This window comes from Brachyhypopomus gauderio, chromosome 2 (assembly GCF_052324685.1).
Source record: "Brachyhypopomus gauderio isolate BG-103 chromosome 2, BGAUD_0.2, whole genome shotgun sequence".
NCBI lineage: Eukaryota > Metazoa > Chordata > Actinopteri > Gymnotiformes > Hypopomidae > Brachyhypopomus > Brachyhypopomus gauderio.
This window is the reverse complement of record NC_135212.1, coordinates 45005212-45025555: the sequence shown is the minus strand read 5'-3', so window position 1 is coordinate 45025555 and position 20344 is coordinate 45005212. Positions and strand designations below refer to the sequence as shown.

The 20344-nt window shown below is 42.3% G+C and overlaps 2 protein-coding genes and 1 long non-coding RNA gene across 4 annotated transcripts in view; 1 reads left to right on the top strand and 2 right to left on the bottom strand.

The window, feature by feature from the left end:
* Positions 1-1004: 1004 nt before the first annotated feature.
* Positions 1005-9089, top strand: LOC143508919 (uncharacterized). The gene is made up of 4 exons (XM_076997509.1): positions 1005-3195; positions 7918-8065; positions 8236-8368; positions 8599-9089. The coding sequence occupies exon 1, from the start codon at positions 2121-2123 to the stop codon at positions 2853-2855; it is 735 nt and encodes a 244-aa protein (XP_076853624.1). The 5' UTR covers positions 1005-2120; the 3' UTR covers positions 2856-3195; positions 7918-8065; positions 8236-8368; positions 8599-9089.
* A 3103-nt stretch (positions 9090-12192) lies between these two features.
* Positions 12193-13630, bottom strand: LOC143508918 (uncharacterized). The gene is made up of 3 exons (XR_013129535.1): positions 12994-13630; positions 12687-12766; positions 12193-12287 (listed from the first exon to the last, which is right to left on the bottom strand). It is a non-coding gene; the product is annotated as an uncharacterized LOC143508918 (long non-coding RNA).
* Positions 13631-15097: 1467 nt separating this feature from the next.
* The window catches only part of LOC143508400 (beta-1,4 N-acetylgalactosaminyltransferase 2-like), a 31228-nt gene continuing 25981 nt past the window's right edge, over positions 15098-20344 (bottom strand). For both annotated transcript variants that reach the window (XM_076996863.1, XM_076996864.1), the window contains 3 exons: positions 17752-17895; positions 17428-17653; positions 15098-15507 (listed from right to left, as the gene is read on the bottom strand). In XM_076996863.1, the coding sequence (XP_076852978.1) occupies positions 15326-15507; positions 17428-17653; positions 17752-17895 (552 nt within the window). In that variant the 3' untranslated portion in view covers positions 15098-15325. The remainder of the gene's footprint in view (positions 15508-17427; positions 17654-17751; positions 17896-20344) is intronic.

Sequence of the window (20344 nt, the reverse complement as noted above, 5' to 3'; positions counted from 1 at the left end):
AAAGGCTAATCTCCTCGAGTGTTGCCATGTTTGCATCGTTAAAATACCGAAGCCCTTTCTACGTTTTGCCCTCTAGTGGAAGCCTCCAGTTTCACGCGTTGCACACAGGCTAGTATGTTCTCAGTAACATTCACAACGCAGCCAGTTGTCTACGCGAACGCATGGGCAAACAGCAAGTATGTTTCTAGCCTAAGTCTACACGTTGTGTGTGCTTGCTTAATGTTACTCGTGCGCTATTGCGCAATATATGTGGAAATTAAAAGTGACGTCAGTCGAAAATAAGGATTCCGTGTCTCATCCTTCGCCACGAGCCGCGCGTCACACTTTGTAGCTTATTAGTGACTGGTTATGTAAATTGTATAATTAGATGCAATTTTTGCTTTTTTAACTAGCCACTGATTCGAATGTAGGAATGCAACATTCCTGCAACATTTTTATTATAAAAAATAATATAAATCATAATATATTATATTATATTATATTCTAATAGCTTTTTTGTACGTGTATTTTATACAGTGGTCTATTGTTATTACTGATTTTATAACAGAACGCAGGCCTCATTTGGCCCCAAGCCATTAATGTTTCAGTACTTTTCGCCCAACTTGCCAATTTCCTGTTTCTGTTAAGACTTGTTATTTAAACAGTCTTCGTCATCATGCTGGTCACATTTTAACATCATGAGACACCACAGAAGACACCAAAGAATCATCAACCCTGTCATTGTTCACACAGGGAAGTGGCCACCCACTGAGTTTAGTGTCATCAGCAGGTTGCAACAGAGTTACAGAGAGACTGAAAAGTCACAGAAAGGCATAGATATCAACATTCTTTGGCCACACCCCACACTGAAGACAGTGCCCTGCAGAACCGGATGATGAATGCCACATGACTCCAGGCACATTTAAGGACTAAAACTGCAGGACAGCACTGGAGTGGACAAACACTAATAATATGAGGGATGGTGTCATGTACCCCATTGCAGAGTTGTATAGTAACGAAGTAGAACTACTTCACTACTGTACTTAAGTACTAAAATGCTGTATCTGTACTTTACTGGAGTATTTTTTTTTCTCCTACTTCCACTTTTACTTCACTACATATTTTCCATCAGTTTAATACTTTGACTCCGATACATTTTTTACGTGGATTCAGCCCCTAGAAATTCATGGTGTACAGGAAGGATTGTGGAAACTATGCCAGACGTCAATGGGTTTGTGCGCAGAGTACGTGTCAAAACACGAACTGATGAATTGGAAAGGCCCATCACCAAGTTATGCCTTTTACTCGAGGCTGAACATATGTAATTGCTTTTAGTGGTTTAGACTTTTGCTAAATGGACACATTGATGTATCAGTCGTGGTATGTATCATTCCTGACTTCAAACCGTGGATGCTTAAAGAGAAAGATTGAATGGACATTCACAATGAACTTTGAGACATGTATTTAAATTGAACTGTGTTCTGATGTGTGGCTATGATACCTATATTGTGGGACAATGTCGGAAATTATATGACTGTGTAAATTTGTGGTAATTTTGATATACCAAAATTAGGGGCCGGAATGTTACAGCCATTTTGCATACACTTATTATTTATTATTAGTTAATTTGATTTTGTGTCAAATGCAGAAATGTTATGTTTTGTGATATTGGATTTCACCATTTTTATTTTTCTTTGGATAATGAAGCACCTGAGATTTTGGTCACGAAGGTAAAGGTTATATGACGTAGGATAGTTTGGGGAACGTAAGTGTGTTACGGAACAGCTCCGGACCCTTCCCTGTGGGCGTGCCGCTACGTTCTCTGCGTGTCGTTATGTCCATGTTTGTACTTCCGTGGGTGTGGGGCGTTTGTGAGTGTGTTCATTAGTATCACCTGTGCCTTGTCTCGAGGTCTCGAGGTCACGTGGGTCTGTGTGATTCACCTATTTAATGTGCGTTCGCGCAGTGTCTTGTGCTCGTCTTTGTCTAAAGCTACGTGTCAGCGTGAGTGTGTGTGTGTGTGCTGCTTGCGCTCCGTACAGAGCTTACTTGTGTAGACGTCAATAAATGTTGCTTGTGCACCGTATACGTCTTAGTGTCTGCCTCCTGCACCCAGCGTTACAGAATGACAAGCCATACAGATGCCCGGATACACCAAGCGTGCACCAAAGGGGAAGAAGAAAAGCTGGCGTCACCACGGCTCTTCCCCAGTGCGGCGTCACGATGTCCCCGTTACCGAGCAGACCATGAAGCAGGACCCGTTCTGCGCATACATGCTCGGCGCGGCTCGGGAAACGGAGGATGCAGGGATGGCGGAACACTTCCGCCAGACCGCGGTATGCGAGTGGAAGGAGAGACACCCCCCCGCGTCCGTGGAGCTGCCACCCCGTGCAATGGGCAGCTGCGAATTGGAGGAGAGGAGCGCACCGCTCCTGGTCTTCTCCGAGGAGGAGGAGACAGAAGAGCCGGTTTGGTTAGGTGCAGGCGCCTTTGCCCTCACCCCTCCTGAGCCAGAGTTCGGGAGTGTAGACCTAGAGGAGCCAGATGCACCTCTATATGTGAGCGTGGGCGCTCTCGTCATGGCTCCCCCCGAGAAAGAGTTCGAGAGCGGTGAGTCCGAAGAAGACGAGAGTGAGGGCAAAGCCAGCTGCCCTTCCCCCACGCCTGCAGCCCCCCAGACGTCGGGCGAGGAGAAGGAGACCAGCCCCACACCGCCGGCCCACCCCGAGACGACAGAAGATGAGGTCAGTCCTCCCCCGTCCGTGTACTCGGATTCCACGGTGTATTACGGAGAGGGGGAGGACGTTAGCCTCCATGTCGTTATGTCCATGCTTGTACTTCCGTGGGTGTGGGGCGTTTGTGAGCGTGTTCGTTAGTATCACCTGTGCCTTGTCTCGAGGTCACGTGGGTCTGTGTGATTCACCTATTTAATGTGCGTTCGCGCAGTGTCTTGTGCACCGTATACGTCTTGGTGTCTGCTTCCTGCACCCAGCGTTACAAAGTGGGAAGCTTGGTAAAGACATTTTTTTGACCACGCTTTAATTTGACCATTTTTATTATATGCAGTTAAGAATGACGGATCATGGATTATATCATCTAAAAATTTCACTTGTACACAATAAATAAGTTTTAATGCAACGGAATCGGAGAGTGTGCGTTAATAATGCCAGGCTTCTCAGCATTGGACGAATGGACGGAACATAACTTCAATTACCGGTAATAAAAAAGTATCATAGTAAAATACATTTAAAGAATTTTATGCATATAAATCTGTGTCTGAATTGGTTGAAGAGTGGAGTTTGTTTTTTTATTTTGGGTTAATGCATTTTGAAAATCTGCATGTTTGTCAAAGTCATTTGTGGTTAAGGCAGGCATGCGCTGTCGGCTATGCTGTGATGTATAGTTCAAAAGTTCTGATTTTTTCAACAGCCCTTTTGTGCCAACATAAAACAGCAGTGGGGTGATTTACATCAGGTTGATCCCTACAGCCACAATTAAACAAAGTTTAAGAGTTTATAGAGTTATTCTATAAAAGTTTATAGAAGTTATTAAGTGTTATTTAAAGGGGTGTGGCGATAATGTGGTTGACAGTTAATAGCTGCATTGGTTGACATCTAATACATCTAATAGTATTATGAAACTCGTCAGTAGTAGGCGCTGAGGATGCGGTACCCATGAAATTATCCAGAGAATAAATTATACTTAGACATATAAACTTATGTAAATTATGTAATGTAAAAGTATTATGAAACTAGTAATACTGGACATTATTGGAGATTTTTAAAGATCAATAATTATATCTGCTGAATATCTGTGACATTAAATGTATACAGTATACTTCCTGTGTGAGGGATGGCGGACTAATGGGTGTCTGGGTTAGTGTTGTGTCGTTTGAGAACGATTCTTCGAATCATTTGAGTGAACGTACTGAATCGAATCACTTCCGCACTTCCTCAGTTCAGTAGTTAAGCTCAGCAGCGACCGTGAAGGCCGGCAGGGGAACTGCTGTGTGGTCTGTGAATCACTAAAATTTAGTGACTAAATCAACCACGAATCTGGTGGCGGAAACTCTCATTGCGAGGGAACTGTGCTTGCTCAGTGATTTGTTCACTGAACTGAGGGCTCCCGTTCACTCACTGATTTGTTTAGATACCCCTCGCTGCAGAAGCGAAAGTCCAGGGGGTGGAGCTGGATTTAGATCCAACTCCTCCCACCGTGGTGTTTTCATTGGTCTGAAGCAGAGACCATATATATAGGTTTTGATAGAGTTTTGCTGTTGAGCGCGTTCACGTTTGAGCGTCTGGTATTAGATGTCAATCAATGCAGCTATACTGTCAATCACCTTATCGCCACACCCCTTTAAGTAACACTTAATAACGTCTATAAAATCTGTTTATCGTAGAGAAAAACACTGGGAGAGATAACAACGTCTTATAGAATTGACTAAATATAATTGCTCAAAAAACTTATTTTACTTGTAAAAGTTTACGTATTACGTGAAATAAAAGTTTCTCGTTCGGCCCGTTCACTTAAATGGGAGAGGGCGGGGTTAAAAGTTGTACTGCAGCCAGCCACTAGAGGGCAGCTGACACACGGAGGCTTCACTTTTTACAGAGACCGTATATATAATGGCGCATTTCCACTAGGGCCTGCTTGGCGCGGTACGGTTCGATTTGCGACGGTTTGTGAGTGTTTCCATTAGTACCAGGACCCGTTTAGCCGGTACTTTCGGGTACTATTTTCGTACCTGCTCACTCGAGGTTCTAACCGTTCCGAAGCGGTACAGTTCTGTGACGTGGAGGAACAGCATGACACTGATTGGCCAGGGAGTGTCGTCACAGGTTGCGTCAGGAGAGCGACTCCTCCGCTATGCTATGGACTCCTCAGCCATTTTTAAAACTCAAGGAGCGAAGTCTGTTCCCTGGTCAAACGCCGAGGTACAAACCTTTCTGTTAATAATCAGTGATCACAAAATCCAGGGCGAACTGGACGGGGCCACTAGAAATGTAAAGGTTTACAGCGATGACGTGCTACACATTTTGTGCAGTTACGCTATATTGTTGCTTTCACGGGAATGCTTGTGTTTAATATTTGTTATTTTTTACGTTCAAGATTCCCCTTCCACTGACGAGGCGAGCGGAGTTGGCGGAAAATGTTTCCTTCAACCGGGCTTTCCTCGGGTTGCTTGGCGAACTTGTGAACACCATGCGAGACAGACGCCAGTAAAAGCACACAAAATGTTGCTTGTAGTACTATAAATATTTATTTCATATAAAGCTATACGTATATATTTGCTTTTTGCACTTTTTTAAACTATAACTATATTATTTACATATGTTGTACTTTAAATATCTATATTTCATAATAAAGTTTGATTTCATTTGATTGTATGACTGATGCTTTTTATGCAGGGTGTGTTCAGCCTGTTTGAGTAATACCAAATTATTATCAATAATTAGAGCAACCACATACAATAATGAAGATAAAGATAAATAAGATACAATAATGCTATGTGTTAAGAGGCATTGACCGGTGTTGTGGTCGCATACAAATGATGTCACGACACTACAACCCGCGCGCCAACAGCGACTCCACCCACATTGGGGTGGTTCACCATTGTAATGGAAACACAACGTGACCGTACCGTTCCGTTGCGAATCGACCCGTATCGAACCGTACCGCGCCAAGCAGGCCCTAGTGGAAATGCGCCATAAGTGGACTGGACGACACGAGTGAAAAGTGAAGCCTCCGTGAGTCAGCTGCCATCTAGTGGCTGGCTGCAGTACAACTTTTACCCCCGCCCTCTCCCATGTAAGTGAACGGGCCGGACGAGAAACTTTGAATTTTTATTACACGTAAATTACGTTTTTTGAGCAATTATATTTTGTCAATTCTATAAGACCCCATTGTGTTAGTATCTCTCCCAGTGTTTTTCTCTACGATAAACAGATTTTATAGAAGTTATTAAGTGATATTTAAAGGGGTGTGGTGATAAGGTGGTTGACAGTTAATAGCTGTGTTGGTTGACATCTGTGCACAAGGCGGAGCCTCCTAACTTCCGGGTAGCGAGGGGTAAGCATACTTGTTTCCGGTTGTAGTAGTTTGTGTAGAGAAGTAGAGAGTGATAGAGAGTGATAGCGATCATGAGTGTTTTTAAAGTAAAGGAGAAAAGATTAACCTACCAGCATCAAGAGAAAAGAACGTCTCTTCATTGTTGTGTGCCTCTGTGTAGGGGTTTCACCTACTAATCCTTTAAAGTAGATATAATTTGTTTTACCTTAATTATTAATCAGTCTCATTAATTTTAGAATCAGTCTCATATTCTAATTATACCAGAACCACAAGTTTAGTTATCAACTAAAGGTAATGAATGGTTTGGTATCTGAAGGATTTAACAATGAATTCTTTGGAGGTTTTGGCAACAACCACTTTTGAATGACATCAACACAGACAATTTGGTGAAAATAAATGATACATTTATTTAAAACCAACTATTCTAAAACACAAAGAGCATCAACATGGATCAGTATATTTACAGTGAAGACTCAGCATCTAGTGTGTGTGTGTGTGTGTGTGTGTGTGTAAAAAAAAAGGGGAGGACTAAGTGTGCGCGCTTGTGCGCGTGTGAGGAGGCGGAGTTGTAATCTCAGTTCTCCTATGGAGAACAAAGCAACTAAAATGGCGCCGACTTTAAACAGTAGAGCAGCGCGACTATGTTAATGAGCTCAGCTGGTTTATTCCAACGTGGTCAGAACAAAGAGTAATGGCGCTGGCTTACTAACCAAAAATTAATGTAGTGTGTCTGAGAATGGGAACTACAAGTTGTCAAATATTCAGAAGATAAAACATGGAGATTGCATGCCAGGTGGAGAACTTGTGTGTACAAATCTTAACGAAGTTTATGACAAAAGTTAAACATTCAGAATGTATTAACAGAAAACTTGGTTAACTCTGCAGTTCAAGTAACTTTGCCCTTCTATAAACTATGCCCAGCGGTAAGAGTCTCACGTGTTGAGTGTTTTGGGTGGTTTCCTCGTCCTCCCTGAATTCTCCTGGAATTAGGAGGGAATTTCCACCGCCAACTCCTCGTTGATTAAAAGCGATGTCGTCCAGGTGTGCTGGGGAATCGTCCAGGAATGAGAGTCTCGTTCACGGTTTAACAACAGGGAATTGATCGCCTTTGTTTCAGTCCGTGTGGCCGCGTTAGCAAGCTTGATTGAAGTAGTTAGGTGAATCTGTTGTCGCGGTACCGTTGATCGGTTACTGGTTAGATTGCACCGTAACTCGGGCTCGTTAATTAAGTAGTACGACTTTCAGCTGTTTGCTGTTAATCGTTGCAAAGTTCGCGTGTTCTCAAAGAAAACGGGAGAGAGAGAAGTGGCGGAGCCTCTCTTTAATAGGTCTAACCTCGGTGTCAGTCAAACCAGAGAGAGAGAGATGAATGGCTGTTCAGGGTATTTAAACACCTGAACTGTAGACACACCCTTACTTCCGTCAAAGCAAGCTTGTTCAATGTGTTGCCAGTGGTACTGCCACCTGCTGGTTTAGCATGGTACCTACATCTGTGTGCTAATTCTTCACGGTACAACTCGGAGATTAGCTTCCACAGATTTCCAGCAGATCCAGAAGTGCGAGGTCAGTGGCTTATAATAATCCGTAGGGACAACTTCAGCCCCATTGCAAGTACTCGTGTCTGTAGCAGGCATTTCAAAACGAGTGACTTTGTTGTGACGGCCGGGGGAAAGAGAAAGCTCAACAGAGGAGCGGTGCCTTGTCTTTTCACCTGGAACAATTTTAGCACACCTGCGCCGAGGCTTAACGTTTGGCAACGCCGGCCGAGATGCCCTTCCCCGGCTTTAGCAGCGCCGGACCCCGACTCTGAGATGGACGTGCAGATAGCGCCTGATCACGACTACTGTGTTACTCCAACCACCTCAGCAGCGGCAGATGCTTTAGCAAACGAGAACGAAGCACTGAGGAAAAGAATACAAGAACTGGAACACCGGCTTGAAACGTTACAGCTGCAGTCCCGCTTTGGGCTTCATTGTCTTGCAGGATCAGATGAAGACATTCGTTTTTACACAAGGTAGGTCCATGTTTTTTTAATAGTATTAAATTAAACTTTGTGTATCAGTTCTATTTATATATCTTTTCAACTTAATAAGAATGTGTATGAATGTGTTGTCATGTCTTGTGCATTAGTCACAGTAGTGTACAGTACCGATAAGTCAACAGTGATTATAATTTTATTTTTAGATTTGCATCATACAAGCATCTCCAGGCCTTTTGGCAACTGGTGGAGCCTGCTGTGAAAACCAGGATGGTCCGGATCACCAGTTCCTGTGCTGCCTCTGCCAACGTTGGTGAGCCAACTCAACAAAAAGCAACAGTGAGTTATATATTCAAGATCACAAAAAAGTTCAAAATGTAATGTGCTGCAGTTCTCACACACACATGAAGTAACTGCAGTGCACTTCAGATGTTTTACATGTAGAACAACTGAAGTACACTGCAGTTATTTTACTCACACACACACTAAAGAACAGTGTAAAATAGATTAAATATGCAGTGTACCTCAAATAATGCCTACTGATAAATTTATCTTATTTCTTTTCACAGAAACTTGCACCGATAGACGAACTACTGCTCTTTCTGATGCACCTGTCTGTGGGCCTACCTCTCAGGGATCTTGCCAACCGCTTTGGTATTCACCGGACCACAGTCAGCAGAATTATTGCAACATGGACACACTTTCTGTACCATCTACTTGGTTCTGTTCGCTTGTGGATTCCAAAAGAAGAAGTGAAGGCTCACTTACCACCCGAATTCTCAGCATTTCCTGACACGCAAGTGGTGCTTGACTGCACAGAAATTTTTGCCAAACCCCCTCCTCTCTTGTTATGCAGAGTGAGGTATTTTCCACTTACAAATCTCACACCACATTCAAGGCCATGATTGGCATTGCACCCCACGGTCCCATCACCTTTGTGTCTGCATTATATGCAGGCTCTTTGAGCGACCGGGAAGTCTTTAAGCTGTCTGGAATCACCAAACTCCTCACTGCCGACACTGCAATTATGGTGGACAAGGGTTTTCTCGTGGACAACCTTGTTCCCTGCAAGGTCTACCGACCTGCCTTTCTTTCAAAGGGGAGCCAAATGTGTAGAGAGGATGTCCAGCAGACCCAGTCCATTGCCCGCTTGCAAGTTCATGTAGAGAGATGTATCCGAAGGGTTAAGGATAACAAGCTCTTTGACAAAGTCATACCATTGTCAGTGTGTGGAAGCATTGATCAGTTGTTTAGTGTGGCATGCTTGCTGGTAAACTACCAAAACGGGCCACTGGTGAAAGCGTGGGCAGGCAAATGAATGAACTCTTAATTCTATGTACAGGAGATCAGAGCTTACTTTGTACTTTCTTTAAGTTGTTACATTGTTCATGTTTAATTTCCAATTTGTTTATGTTTTGTAAATAATTAATTCTAGGTACTGTAAAAAAGACACTGGGAAATATGCTAAACTACTTTATTCTTAAGAAATAAAATCAAATGCAAACACAATACTATTTTTCATGTCTTTACTTCCAATAAAGAATGCAATAGACCAGTTTTGCTACAATAAAATTCATTACCGTTGGTCACATGAAAGGTTTATGGCATATTTACAAGCTTAATGAACTGTAAAAATAAAATAAAACGAAAAGAGTTCTGTGTCACGGTGAGGCGGCCCCCTACCAGTCGCCTCCGTCCACAGCGGCTGTGTTGTTGTTGTTGTTATTGTTTTGTGATGTCGTGTACGCCCCTCAGGTGGGCGGAGCCCGTGATCCGTTCCCACCTGATGGTCGTTTGTCTGTCTATATATGTCTTGTCGTCGTACCAGTTGACCGCTGGTCATTATATCCTTAATTTGGAGATAGTGCACGGGTTTTAGGTTTGCACACTTTCTATTAAACCATCATTTTCCCCTGAGACTTGGCGTGATCGCTTCCTTTTCGTTGCTCACCCCCGCCCGTCACAGAATGACCAGCCACCCTTCGGAAGCCACCGAGTCTCTTTTTCTTTCTCCTTCGTTCGTGGTCATGTCTCGTGGTAAGTGTTTGTCTGCGTGGTTTTTGATTGAAGAGATCCGCCGTGCTTTTGTGTTGTTTGTGGCACGGCGAGGGACAGGGCTCTCGCCCTGGAAATACTCTTCGTGTTTGTTGTTTGTTTGTTTGTGTGAAGAGATCCGCTGTGCCCATGTGTTGTGTTAGTGGCACGGCGAGGGACAGGACTGTCGTTCTGGAAATACTCTTCTTCTTGTGTGGTGTTAGTGTGTCCAGGTAACGGACGGGAGGATCCGTGTGCGTGCGTGTGTGTTATATGTTGAGTGTTTTGTGTGTGTGACGCGCTCGCTGCTCGTCACTGTCGCCTCGCTCCCCGTGTGTCGTGTGTTTTATGTGGGGAGCGACTGCGACTCTGAGCGGCGCGTCACCATCGTTTGTGTAGTGCACGCAAGTATCGGTCCCGTTCGTTCAATGTCTGCGCACTAAGTTCTGTTTGTCGAGTCTTTGTGTGTGTATGTTTTGTCCTAGCGTGTTGTCTACTGTTAAGTGTAATTCCACGCTTGCTCCTCCCCTTAAATGTGTGTTTGGGAGGGGGGCGGTTGTGGTCCCGTGCCACTGGGTATGGCACGGAGGGCGTCTGAGGCGCGTTTGTGTTCTATGTTGGTGTTGGTGGGTGTGTGTGTGTGTGTGTGTGTGTGTGTGTGTGCGCTGTTTCTGTGCAGGTGCTTCCCCCTGGCGGTGTCGTGGTGTTCCTGGACCTTGTGGGGGTCTCCACCTGGCAGGAGCCCCCTGGTGTTGTGGGGTGACCGGAGCCCGGTCATGAAGAGCCCCTCCCTAGAGGGCTGGGGCCCCCGGATGTTTGGGGACCATGGGGCTCCGGTCTGAAAAGCTCCTGCTGAGGGAGAAGATCCTCCCTCCTGCCCGGGGTGACCAGGAGGCCCTTGGGGCTGCTCCCTAGCCCGCGTCGGGGGTGGTCTGGGCCTCGGTCTCTGGCGCTCCTGGGTTGAGTGGAGGAGTCCACCTTGTGATGAGGGACCCCGGGAGGGGTTGGCTCCCCCAGGAGGCTGGGGTGACCCCTAGCATTAGGCAGGGGTCAGCTCTGGGAGGAGGTAGGTCCAGGAGCCACGCCTCGGGGAGGTAACCTGCACACACACACATACGCTAAGGACGACACAGGAGCCATAGCTACTCGTCCTCACACCTGTGGGGCTCACCGGCCAAGGGCCGGTTAGGGCGCGAGGGCCCTGTGACCGACCGGGGCGTGGTTATGTGTTGTTAACGGCCCAGTCGGTCCAGGGTCCCGACCAGGGAGGTGAGCTGACTAACGTTATGTGTTTTGTGTTTCAACTCGTGGACTGCAGGAGGTGTGTCCCTGCCTGTCCTTGCCTTCCTGCCCCTTCGTGTTGTTGTGCAGCCGCTGTGTGCCACACACCCAGTGGAGGGGAGTGCGGCTTGGTGGGGGGGTCTGTCACAGTGAGGCGGCCCCCTACCGGTCGCCTCCGTCCACAGCGGCTGTGTAGTTGTTGTTGTTTTGTGATGTCGTGTACGCCCCTCAGGTGGGCGGAGCCCGTGATCCGTTCCCACCTGATGGTCGTTTGTCTGTCTATATATGTCTTGTCGTCGTACCAGTTGACCGCTGGTCATTATATCCTTAATTTGGAGATAGTGCACGGGTTTTAGGTTTGCACACTTTCTATTAAACCATCATTTTCCCCTGAGACTTGGCGTGATCGCTTCCTTTTCGTTGCTCACCCCCGCCCATCACATTCTGAATGTTGATACAAAATCGTAAATTGAGTCAGTTAAATAAATATCTATAATATATATACACATGTAATATAAATGCATATAAAATATTAACACTAACAATTTTATAACTTGTATTTTAACATTCTGTTCTATAAATAGTGTCAGAACTATTGATATGGAACATAAACACATTCTCACACTGGCGATGCCCTCAGCATATTCAGTATGTGTCATTTAGGAACTCCATGAGTTAAAGTGGAGGACACTGCTCTGATTGGAACTTTACACATCTTTTAAAAAGTTTAAAACTTCAAAAACAGTTTAGTCCTTCAAGCAAACTGCCATATAAACTTTAAAAAAAAAAAGAAGTCGCCCTTCTTTCTGATGATGGTAGCAACTTCTGCATCTCTGTAGATCCTCTGAATCACCATGTCCTCTTCTGCAAACACTACAAAGTCACACCTGTAATCAGGAGCTGATCAGGCAGCTCCCGCCGCACAGCTTTGTAAAGTGTGCTCCTGTTTAAAATATCAGTTGACACTTTAAATTAGACAAATTTTAAGCTAAAAGACTATTTCCATACCAATTTATATACATTCAAGTGACAATGCTATGGCCACCTCTTTGTTTCTACACTCATTGTTTATTTTTTCAGCTCCACTGATCATATAGGAACACTGTGTAGTTCTATAATTACAGAATATCATCCTGCATCCGTTTCTGTGGTGGTCTATCCTATGGGGTCCTGAGTATTGAGCAGGGTGATAATATGCAGAGAAACGGATGCAGGACAACAGTCTGTAATGATAGACCTACAGTGTCCTATAATATCAGTGGAGATGCAACAATGGGTGTAGAACGTCGGAAGTGTCTATAATATTGTGACTTGACTGTATAAAATAACAGTAAATACTTACCTTACACCATTAGAAACAGTTCTCTGCTTTGGCTTGGTTGACATCACAACCGTGTCACTGACCCGACCTGGCTTCAAACCCTATTAATGATTAATAAAACATTATTAAAAAACTGAAATGGGCTTTATAAAAAGTACTTGGTAACACTTGGTAATTCAGCTATATTGTGCTTCTGCCACATATTGTCTGGCTACAGGTATTTCTAATATTTATAATATAACAAAATGGCCAATATGTATTCTATAAAACAGATAGTAAATCCTTTGTAAAATGTGTTTTTTCTGGTATCTTACTGGGATATACTTACCATGATTCTTGGCTTGTGCCAGCATTGCTCTGTCTCTGTACAGCTCAGGACTGGGGGAACAGCAGCAAGATTCAGCTGAGAGTAGTGTGCAGTCTGGTACAGCAGTGCAACATTATGGTTACACAGTGCTGTTCCAGCTACACATGAACACTCTGCTTCAATCAGCTGCACAGGGGAGGAGTCCTCAAAGACAATCTTTTAAAAGAAAAATGGTGTTGTGTTACAATCATAGTAGACAACAATATCTCATCGGTTTTTACATAAACAGAACAATAGGAAAGCTGTTCAAATTGTTTTTGAGTGATCATAGTATCTAGTGGTTTTAACCTAAGTTGCATAAAATAGTATATTTGTTTGGAACACTGTTTTAGTGTTTGAATTTATTCAAAATTAAGTTAAAATACAGTTTATACAACTGAACAGCAATCCAATACATAAAAACAAACATGCGGCAAAGAACAGCCGCCAAACACTTTCTGGGGGTTTTATGAAGGCTAGATATTTGCATTCTAGCCAGGTTAACTACCTACTCTCCAAGTATCCTTATCAAGTGTTATTTATTTATATTTATATGACATTCAGAATCAGAAGGGGTTGGGGTGAGTGAGTGATGTCAGATGAATTATAATAATTTAGATTCAATTTAGATAATCGATTTAGAAAATGTATATATATATATATATATAGCCACATAAAACCCCCATAACATAGCTTGAAAAGAACTGCCTTGGAACTGCTGAACTATCTTCCATCTTACTCTGAGGTTGTGAGGTTTCTCGTGCTTCCTCATAGACCTATGGCAGGTAGCTTGGACGCTCACTCTCCCTGTTCCTGGATCTTTATTTGAACAATATAATTTTATCACCAACACACTTACACTGGACAACATTAGTCAAGTTATTCTACAGCAGTGGCGGATGCTGGTCTTTCAAGGAGGGGAAGCTCAATTTCAGCTTGACTGATAGAAGTCAGTCTCCAAACACAAGCAACAAAAACCACCAGAAATAGAAGCTCGATTTGTCGCTAGTCGTTTTTAACGAAGAAATTGCCGCTAAGATTAGGAAAATCTCCGGTTCAACTCAGAGCAGAATGAAAATTAAAAAAATAATAAATTAAATGCTCTCGCGGAGTTCTACACCAAAAGATCGCCGATTCGCTCATTTCGCTGTCAATCAAAAAGGGATTCAGCCTCAGACAGATCATCCAATCATCAAGCAGAAGCTGAGCGTCCGGGCCAGCCGAGGCCAGCCCACTGCCCCATAGACCCCCAGAGACGCTGAGCGTCCGATTGGCGAGGGTGCTTTTTGCCACTATGGCCCAAAGCTCGAACTCTCTTCATGAAGAGCTCAGAGGCATTTCAAGAAGAGTCTCAAAACATTCCTGTTTAGATCTGCTTTTAGTTAAGAAACTCTCAATCTTATTTACTTTATTACATTATGTTGTCTATTATTTTATAATTTGTCACTTTATTTAATTATTTTGTGTTTGTTTCCTTTTTATCTTTAATTTATTTTAATATTTTATTTTTGTCTTATCTTTGCTTTCTTTTAATGTTTCTTTTTTATTTATTCTGTAAAGCACTTTGAGTTGCATGTATGTATGAAAGGTGCTATAAGATTATTATTATTATTATTATTATTATTATCATCCCATTCCAGAGGTTATCCGGCATGTCATAAGGGCTTGGTTCAGGACATCAGAAACCTGTTCTGGCCTGTTCTGGAAGATCACTGGCCAGATCCAAGGGCCAATTTGAGACATCTGAGGGTTGTCCGGCCCACTCAAGGAGTTACCCAGCCCATCCCAAAGGTTTGTGTGGAACCTCCTGAGACCGCACAGTCCATTTCAGAGAAATGTTCTATGAAATTGTAAACTCATAGTGTCCGATCAGGTATTATTGCTTCTACTTTTTAATGTAAATAAGAAAATATTGAGTTGTAATAGCCAAATAGCCAATAGCACTTCTTGTCGAGGAATTCTGGTAAGCATGAGAGTGAGCTGTGACATGAGTGAGCAACAATACAGGCCCATGAGGTGCTTTGCAACATAAGTTGCACACTATCACTCCCTGGTGTGATGTTTGCGTGAGGAAGTGCTTGTCCACTGTCGGTTTGAATAGTTTTATTTATTAAAACATGAAAGAAAACAGCAACACTGCATATTCTCACACTGGGACTTACATACACAGATGCTAACGACAGGTGCAACAAATGACGCTAACAAGATGACAAACAGATGAAACAGATAACACAGACACACACAAGTCCAAGGGAGGAGTCTTGTCAGGACTTGTCAGACCCGTTTTACAGAGATGGCCCTCTGGAAAGTGATGTCAATACTTGATGCATTTCAGATGGTTCTTAAAGAAATGATGTGCCAGTTTTTCTTCATTGCTGCTTCCTGTCTGTATCCTATATTGACTATAGTCTTTCCGGAAGATTCTTTGCTGGTGGCCAACAGAGAATCCTTTGCAAGTAGCGACCATCAGCTCTCCAAGGCCATCAATGAAGAACTCTAAAGATGTATCAATGTGACAGTTTTACAGAGAGGGGGAAAAGCACAGAGGAAAGAGATCAGTCTCACTTCTGCAGGACTGAGAGAAGAACACAAAACCTTAACCTGACTAAATGTAGCAATAAGCAATTCTCTTGCAAAAAAAATATATATATATTAGTCAAACCTTTAAAAACATGCATAAAGTAATACTTGAACTGGAATTTATCAAGCATCAAAAACTTGAAATATAACCTCTGTCTACCTTTTATTTTATATAATATATATAATATAATGTTCTGTGACACAATGTAATGACAATGGCGAGTAAATCATCACACTTAGGAGAAAACAATCTCATTCAGAAAATCCTGTTTATATTACATTACATTACATTTTTGGTATTTCTGGTGTTTATCCAGAACAATGCACAAAGATGATTTAGATGTTTATTCAGAAAAGTATCCCTAGCTAGCACAAAAGTAGAGTCCAAAAGTACCATTAAACTGAGATACTGCTGGAAGTGAACAGCAGCAAGTACTACTGCTGAAGCCTAGAATGAGACATACCATACAATACATGGTTATAGAATACAAGACAATTTAAGTGCTATTACTAAATACGTTCAATTGTAGATATAAAATGTTCTTTCAAGTGTATAAATAGGTTCACTAAGATCAAAGAGCTGGATCTTAACACCAAGTGAAGGAACTGAGATACTGAAAAAGCTATGGACACGTTCTATGATGAACTGGGTGGAACCATCAGCAAAGTCCCTTCTCAAGAGTCAGTATTTATTATTGGCAACATAAACACAGAATTGGCAATGACCACCATATGTGGCAATCCAGTTTGGAACAGTATGAAAACATTAATGAAAATGTCTAGTGTTCTTTACTTCTGCTGCCAAATGTGAGTTCTGCCTTACTAACATCAAATAATGGCACCACCTTTTCCTTATCCTCATAAGATATAGCACGCCTCATAAGATATAGCACCCTAAATAACGTACCTGAAGTAGTGCACTATTGCTTTACTCTGTTGGAGTGCATGAAAAATGAAAACTTCACCTTCATTGGTGATCTCCATCATCAACGGACCCCATCAACAGGTAAGGCAACATCTTACCTTTTGAGATCATAACTAAGACCACATGTAAAGATACTGCTGAACATTTTTGCACTCTCACCCTAACATGTCCTGCGACACACCACTGAGAAGGTCAAAGGGCTCACATGCAGAGCCATAGGACACAGGATCATTTCATGTTTCCATGGAGTGACCTGGTGAGTTGTCTTTACATGTGGTCTTCACTCCATGGAAACATGAAATGATCCTTTGTGACACCTTCTCAGTGGTGTGTCGCAGGAGATGTTAGGGCAAGAGTGCAAAACTGTTCAGCAGCATTTTTACAGTTTTTCTCAAATACATGTTTGGACCTGCCTAAAGTGCATCCATCTCTGCACAAGATTTGAGTACAACCTCTTCACACTGTCTACAGTGATATACAGTGAATATTGAGGTGCTGGCAAAAGATCTCAAAGATTTCCGTTTCGCTGATTATGGAGCTGCTGCTACATTGGACGTCCCTTGGCCTGTCTGTGTCTGGTTGTGTCTGCGTCTAAAACAGCTTGCCTCAACCCTCGCTGTTATCTTCAGTGAACTTTCCCCTGACAACCCCAAATGTCAATTCATGAAGTGACATGTAATTGTTCACCGCTAAATGATAGCTGCTATTCCAACTTAACATTTTTGTTTTGCTCCCTCGTTGACATAACAAATATGCATAATGCTGTATTGAACTAAGGAACAGTTCAAAACAATTTTTTAGCTGCTGCTATGATGCAAGATTAAACGGAAGTGAAAACAGGACCTGGTAATTGTAGCTGAGAATATGAGAACCAGTGTGAGAATATTAGAAGAGGGAGGCGGACATCATACCTGTGTGAGCTACTCTTTTCAGGAAAGGGTCAAAGCCAACCTTTCGTACCGCGTCTGTCCGAGCCAGGAAAAAGTTGACGACTCCATCTACTAAGTAGCAGCCGTCAAAGCCGGGCAGGGGGCTGTGTGTGTGGCCATGGACGCGTCTCATGCAGCCGCCTTCCTCGTCACCCTCCTCATACATGAGACTGAAGTAGAACTGGTTTCCATCAACATCACCACCAATCTGAGGAAAGAGGAGATCAGGGAGGAAAAGCTCGAGAATTAAGGAGTGACTGAGTCACGCCATGCAAATAAACTGTCAACATGACCACAGTTTCTCACCACATCCAAATCAGGAACGGCCTCCATAACCTCCACAAATTTTTCAATGTGTGTTTTATTAAGGAATACAAAGTCGTCATCCACCCACAGGAAGTACTTGCTTGTGACCTGTGAGACAGCCAGGTTTCTGCCTGCAAACCAGCCCTGTGGAAGCACAGTTGAATCATGGCCTATTTACTTATCAGGACAAAACAGTTAATGGGACAAGAGGTTAAAGGATGCTTGTAATATCAGAGACATTTCATGGAAGCAGTTCTTATTTTATCTCATTAGGATTATTTTACGCAGGAACTTTGTAGGGTTTTAGTTTTGTTAAATGGGATATTAATCAGGGTTTTTAAGCCTCAGTTTCTGTCTAAATATCTATGGAAGTTATTCTGTGTCAATATTAAAATGTAAATATAATATGCAAAATGGCAATGTAATCCTAAATTTGCATTTACATGTTCTACTCACATAAGCAACTTTGCGCTCAGTTCAAATTCAAATTCAATAATTCCATTTACATTTGCAATTTGGTAGACGTCTATTCATATTTCATTTACACATGCATTTTGCTGCATTATTTGTGCCTTTATTTCAATGAAAATATATTTCCCAATTTGAATGACCAACTTTCATGTGATCATGCAAAGGTTGTATCAAAAATATAATTAAAATGCTATTCACTTAATATGCATTTGCATTCCTTGATAATGCACTTCACCTCCACACTAAAAAGGGGAAATAGCACCTCTCCTGTTTGCAATAACATTATGATACCAACACCACTCAGTCTGTGTTAAAATGCATTTTGAAAATGCATTCTGAGCAGAATGCATTTTCATCTTCATGGTCTTCCACTACAGTCAGTCAATCAGATTCCACAGCCCTCCACATTATTCAGCCAATCGGGTTCCACAGCTTTCCACCTCAGGCGGCCAATCAGTACAGGACTATAGCACGCTAGCAGTACAGTTGAGTTTTTTGAAACATGGCAGCAGAAGTGCTCATTAGATTAATTCATATAGGGGAGCAGACGAGTCCTTATGGTGAATTTACACTCCATTAGTGTGACAGGTTAATCGAGCAAGTGGCAGACATCTCTTTAACAGCAGTCCTCTTTTTGAAGCACTGAACCACCGATCACACTATGTTGTTTTTGGTAGATGTGTTGTATTGTATAGGGGTGTGGCTATGTAGCTTTTTATCTGGCAAGCTAAAGCTGAGCACCCCTAAAGCTTTGATCCTAGGATCGCTCCGGGTTATACGGATACCTGACATACAGTAGCTATAACCACTAAAGAACAATCTCTTTTCTATCTTAGTGCTTGAAAAGCACTATATTGTTATCCCACTGCTTCTTATTCTTCTGCTTCTTCATCTTCTTCTTCTTCTTCCTCCAATACAGCCTGAACCGCTTAACCACCAAAGAAGTTGTATTACATTAAGTGGATCCTAAACAACAACCTACAACTCTTGAATGGGTATTTCTACCTCTTACCTCTTTGTGGTGGTCAATTGTTGTTTAAACATTTCAATAACTTTTAAACGGTCCATCATAAGACCACAAAACAAGGATGTTGATGCACTTAACGTAATATAACTTGTTTTATGCTCTTATGATGGACATTTTAAAAGCTATTGAAATATTTGACAAAGCTGACCACCACAAATTGGTGTAGGGTATAAATACGGATATTTTAGTTTTAAATCCCATATCTGAGATTTTTTATGGTCTTATTATAAAGTCATTTATTATCAAAGTCAAAGTCTTTATTATATTTATATAGCGCTTTTAATAACACGTCACAAAGCAGCTTTACAATCGTATGGGTCCAGATCCCTAATGAGCAAGCCAAAGGTGACAGTGGCAAGGAAAAACTCCCTAAGATGGTGGAGATTAGGAAGAAACCTCAGGAGGACCAAGACTCAAAAGGGAACCCATCCTCCATTGGGCGAACCGTTAGCACAACTCCGTATTTTTGGACAAAAGGTTCTACAGTTATACTGTAGTTAAGGTTCTTGTTCCTTGGACTGTTTAAAAGTTTAGGATGCATTTAATATGTAACAACTTGTTTTATGGTCTTATGAAGGATAGTTTAAAAGATATTAAAATGTTTGCCGAGTGCTCGGTGCTCTGGGGCTTTTATGACCGCCACTTTCATTTGTAGACGGTAATTTGTAGATGGTGACAGTAGTACATTTTAAACAACACTTCTAATTCTGAATATGCGTATAAGCGAATGTGAAACCAACTTTATCGCAGTTACAAGGAAGACAAAGACATCAGGCATGTGCAGCCCAAACCACTTAATGTACAGGAGTGCTATCCATTTTTGGAGTCAAGTTTTTAATAAATTTAAGTTTAAAATGAATGGCAGAATGTTCAGAATTTCAAATTATAACTGCCAGTTAGAGTGTGTGCTGGCATGAAAAATGAGCAAAAATGTCCTGGATAAACTGTTGTAAAATCCTTATCAATTGATCAATTAGTTTTAGAGTTATGAGCATTTGTTTGGCACTAGACACAGAAAACTGGCCCATTGGCCCCCAATATAAATTTCTCAGTATCAGATTCAGCTTTGTTGAGATTTCTCTGTGTTTTTAACTT

Excerpts from the sequence above, each read along its gene's own strand:
- LOC143508919 (XM_076997509.1), top strand. The coding sequence starts at position 2,121 with ATGCCCGGATACACCAAGCGTGCACCAAAGGGGAAGAAGAAAAGCTGG.